The sequence below is a fragment of the Pteropus alecto genome, unplaced genomic scaffold (genome assembly GCF_000325575.1).
Source record: "Pteropus alecto unplaced genomic scaffold, ASM32557v1 scaffold41, whole genome shotgun sequence".
Lineage (NCBI taxonomy): Eukaryota > Metazoa > Chordata > Mammalia > Chiroptera > Pteropodidae > Pteropus > Pteropus alecto.
Window position 1 is genome coordinate 2,719,201 of NW_006430464.1, and position 2,888 is coordinate 2,722,088.

General features: G+C 64.7%; 1 protein-coding gene across 6 annotated transcripts in view; it reads left to right on the forward strand.

The window, feature by feature from the left end:
* The first annotated feature begins 105 nt into the window (after nucleotides 1-105).
* Nucleotides 106-2,888, forward strand: part of MEIS3 (Meis homeobox 3) — a 9,627-nt gene continuing 6,844 nt past the window's right edge. For 5 of the 6 annotated variants that reach the window (XR_003047068.1, XR_001517230.2, XR_003047067.1 and 2 more), the window contains exons 1-5: nucleotides 106-364; nucleotides 1,291-1,472; nucleotides 1,674-1,839; nucleotides 1,932-1,982; nucleotides 2,785-2,835. Coding sequence is in view for 3 of the 6 variants with exons in the window: in XM_015592452.2 (XP_015447938.1) it covers nucleotides 323-364; nucleotides 1,291-1,472; nucleotides 1,674-1,839; nucleotides 1,932-1,982; nucleotides 2,785-2,835 (492 nt within the window). In the remaining 3 variants the exon portion in view is untranslated. The remainder of the gene's footprint in view (nucleotides 365-1,290; nucleotides 1,473-1,673; nucleotides 1,840-1,931; nucleotides 1,983-2,784; nucleotides 2,836-2,888) is intronic. The other variant, XM_015592439.2, reaches the window with a different exon arrangement.

A 2,888-nucleotide genomic window follows, 5' to 3' on the forward strand; every position in this document is an offset into this window, starting at 1 on the left:
TCTGCGGCCGGGCGACCCCGCGCCCCAGCCCGTCTCCGCCTCCCCGCTCCCTCCAGCCCTCCTCCCCGCCGGATCCCGACCTCTCCTCGTCGCCCTGCCTCTCTCTCTCCCCCTCTCTGTCTGTCCCTCGGTGTCCCCTACTCTGTCCCTCCATCTGCCCCTCCAGCTCGGGCGCTTTCTCGTGCCCCCCGCCACCTCCTTTCCTGCCGCCCACCCCAGTCCTCCCCGCTCTACTTTTGTTCTGAGTCCTGGAGGATTAAGGGTGAGGACGGTGCTGGGAGAGGTGGGTCTCACCGGGCTGGGCCCCCCTCACCTCTTCTCCATGCCCTGGGGCCGGGCCAGGTGGAAGGAGTCAGGCCAGGAGGTAAGCAGGCACCTGGGGGGTGGAGGGGGACCCACCGCCCGTCTTAGGATGGGCGAGGAATGGCAGGGAGCAGTTGAAAGCAACTTCAGGGCCCAGAAGTTAAGAGAGGAAGTGGAAGAGGAAAGAAGGAGAGACACACACAGGACGGTCCTCGGCGCTGGCCGGGCCCGAGGGGGCCGGCGGCGGGGACTCTCTCCTTCCCGAGCCCCTTCGCCTCTCGAAGCGGCCGTTTCTTCAGCTCCAAGGAGAGGGTTTGACTGGGGCGATTGAAGGTCCCCCGGCTTCCCCGGCTCGTGTGTTTCTGTGATGACCGGACACAGAAATATCCCCCCCGGATGCGCGTGGCCTCTCCTGGGGGCCGTGCGGCTGTGCGGGGTCGTGCGGGGTCGTGCGGGGTCATGCGGGGTCATGCTTTCGCTCTACAACACTGTGTCGAATGTGTGCCAGGCACGGTGCTCAACGCCTCGTGCACTCATTCACTCATTCATTCATCAGTCTCCTTCATTCATTCCCATGCCCGGCCTTTGGCTGTGTGTGTGTGTGTGTGCGCGCGTGTGCGTGCGTGTGTGTGTGCGTGCGTGTGCGTGTGTGTGCGCGTTCACAGGGTGAGTGGGGTGTGACGAGTTGTCAGGATACACTCAGGCTGCGCATTTGACAGCTGGAATGAGGTCGAAGCGTGCACCGTGTGTGCACACACTTGTGTACAGACGACGTCCCGCTTTCGCAGGAAGCGTCATAAGCGTCGCGAGCGAGCGTCGCGGTCTCGTCTGCCTCTGCTTCTCACTCCTGGAGCTTCTCTCTCTGTCTCGTCCTCCCCACTTCGTCCCCACCCCCACCCCGGCCCTTTGCATCTCTCTCCCCATCTCCTGTCTCTTTCTTTCTTGGCCTTTCTACCCATCTCTCGCCGTTTCTCTCCTGCCCCCCAGTATGATGAGCTGCCCCACTACCCAGGCGTCGTGGACGGCCCCGAAGCCCTGGCCGGCTTCTCCGAGGCAGCGCCTCCGACACCCAGAGCCTCCGGGCCCTACGGCCCCCACCGGCCTCCCCAGCCCCCACGCCCAGGCTTGGACAGCGAGGGCCTGAAGCAGGAGAAGGATGAGATATACGGGTGAGTGGGGACCGGGCCCGGGGTGTGGGCCTCTCTGCCCTTCTTGGTCTCTCCAGAGCTTTTTCTCTTTCCCCGATTGTGTCTCTGTCTCTGTCTCTCCCTCTCTTTCCTCTGGGTCTCCCGGGCCCCCTCCCAGGTGCTCCCTACTTGGAAGACCCCTGCCTTCCCCTCATGAACTCTGCCCTCTTCCGCTTCCTCTAGACACCCCCTCTTCCCGCTGCTGGCCCTGGTCTTTGAGAAATGTGAACTGGCCACCTGCTCGCCCCGCGACGGGGCGGGAGCCGGGGCCGGGCTGGGCGCACCCCTGGCCGGTGACGTCTGCTCCTCTGATTCCTTCAACGAGGACATCACAGCCTTTGCCAAACAGGTGGGCGCCCCGTCCGCCATGGGCCAGGATCGCCAGGGAGGGGGCAGGCGGGAGGTGGGGCGTGCCCTCCCTGGCCTCTCTCTTCCTCCCAGGTCCGCTCCGAGAGGCCTCTCTTCTCCTCCAACCCAGAGCTGGACAATCTGGTGAGCCCTGAGCCCCCCACGGTGCTCCCTTCTGTCCTGCCCTCTGTGGCCTCGGGATTGGTCGGTTGGGAGAGTGGAGAGGAGGCCACCTGCCACGCGTCCCCAGGTAGCGATAGCCGCGGCCCACTGGCAGTTCAGCCCAGCCTGGCGTTTGGGAACGCAGATCCAGCGCTCTGAGTTCAAATCCGAGTCCTGCCGTATAACTTGCAGGGCTGTCGTGAGGGCTCCGTGAGTTAACGAGAGAGTCGGGCGCTCAGCGCGGGGCCTGGCCCAGAAAGGGGACTTCGATAAGCATTAGCTGTTCTATCAGGGGACAGAGCCCGCGCCGAAATGAGTGCAGACTCTTGGCCGCCAAGGAGAAAGGAGAGGGAGGGAGAGAGGGCGAGAGGGAGATGGGGGTGGGGGCACCCTGGCTTCGTTTCTATCCCAGCTCCCGCCAGGGCCTCCGATTGGCTGAACCCTGTGACAAAGAGCTCTGGGAAGTGTAGTTTGCGGGTGAAGGGGGGGGATGGAGTGGAGGCCAAGCAGGCCTCGGAGGGGGCGCCCTCATCGCCGCCGCTCGCCTGGGATGGAGCCTCCCCTCTCGACCCCCCAGCTCCTCTCTCTCTGACTCTGAGTCTAACGCTCCCTCTTCCTGTGGTTCTGGGGTCCCCTCTCCTCTCTCTCTCTCTCTCTCTCTCTCTGCCCCTGTGCTTTGCGTCGTGACTGCCTCTCTGCTCCGGCCCTCTGTCTCGTCTCTCCTCTCCTCTCCCTCCCGCCCGCCCTCACTCCCCTCCTCTGCCTCTTCCTGCTCCCTCTTCAGATGATACAGGCCATCCAGGTGCTCCGTTTCCACCTGCTGGGGCTGGAGAAGGTGAGGGCTTCTCGCGTCCCCTCACGCGCTCTCCGGCCCCTCCTCCGGCCCCC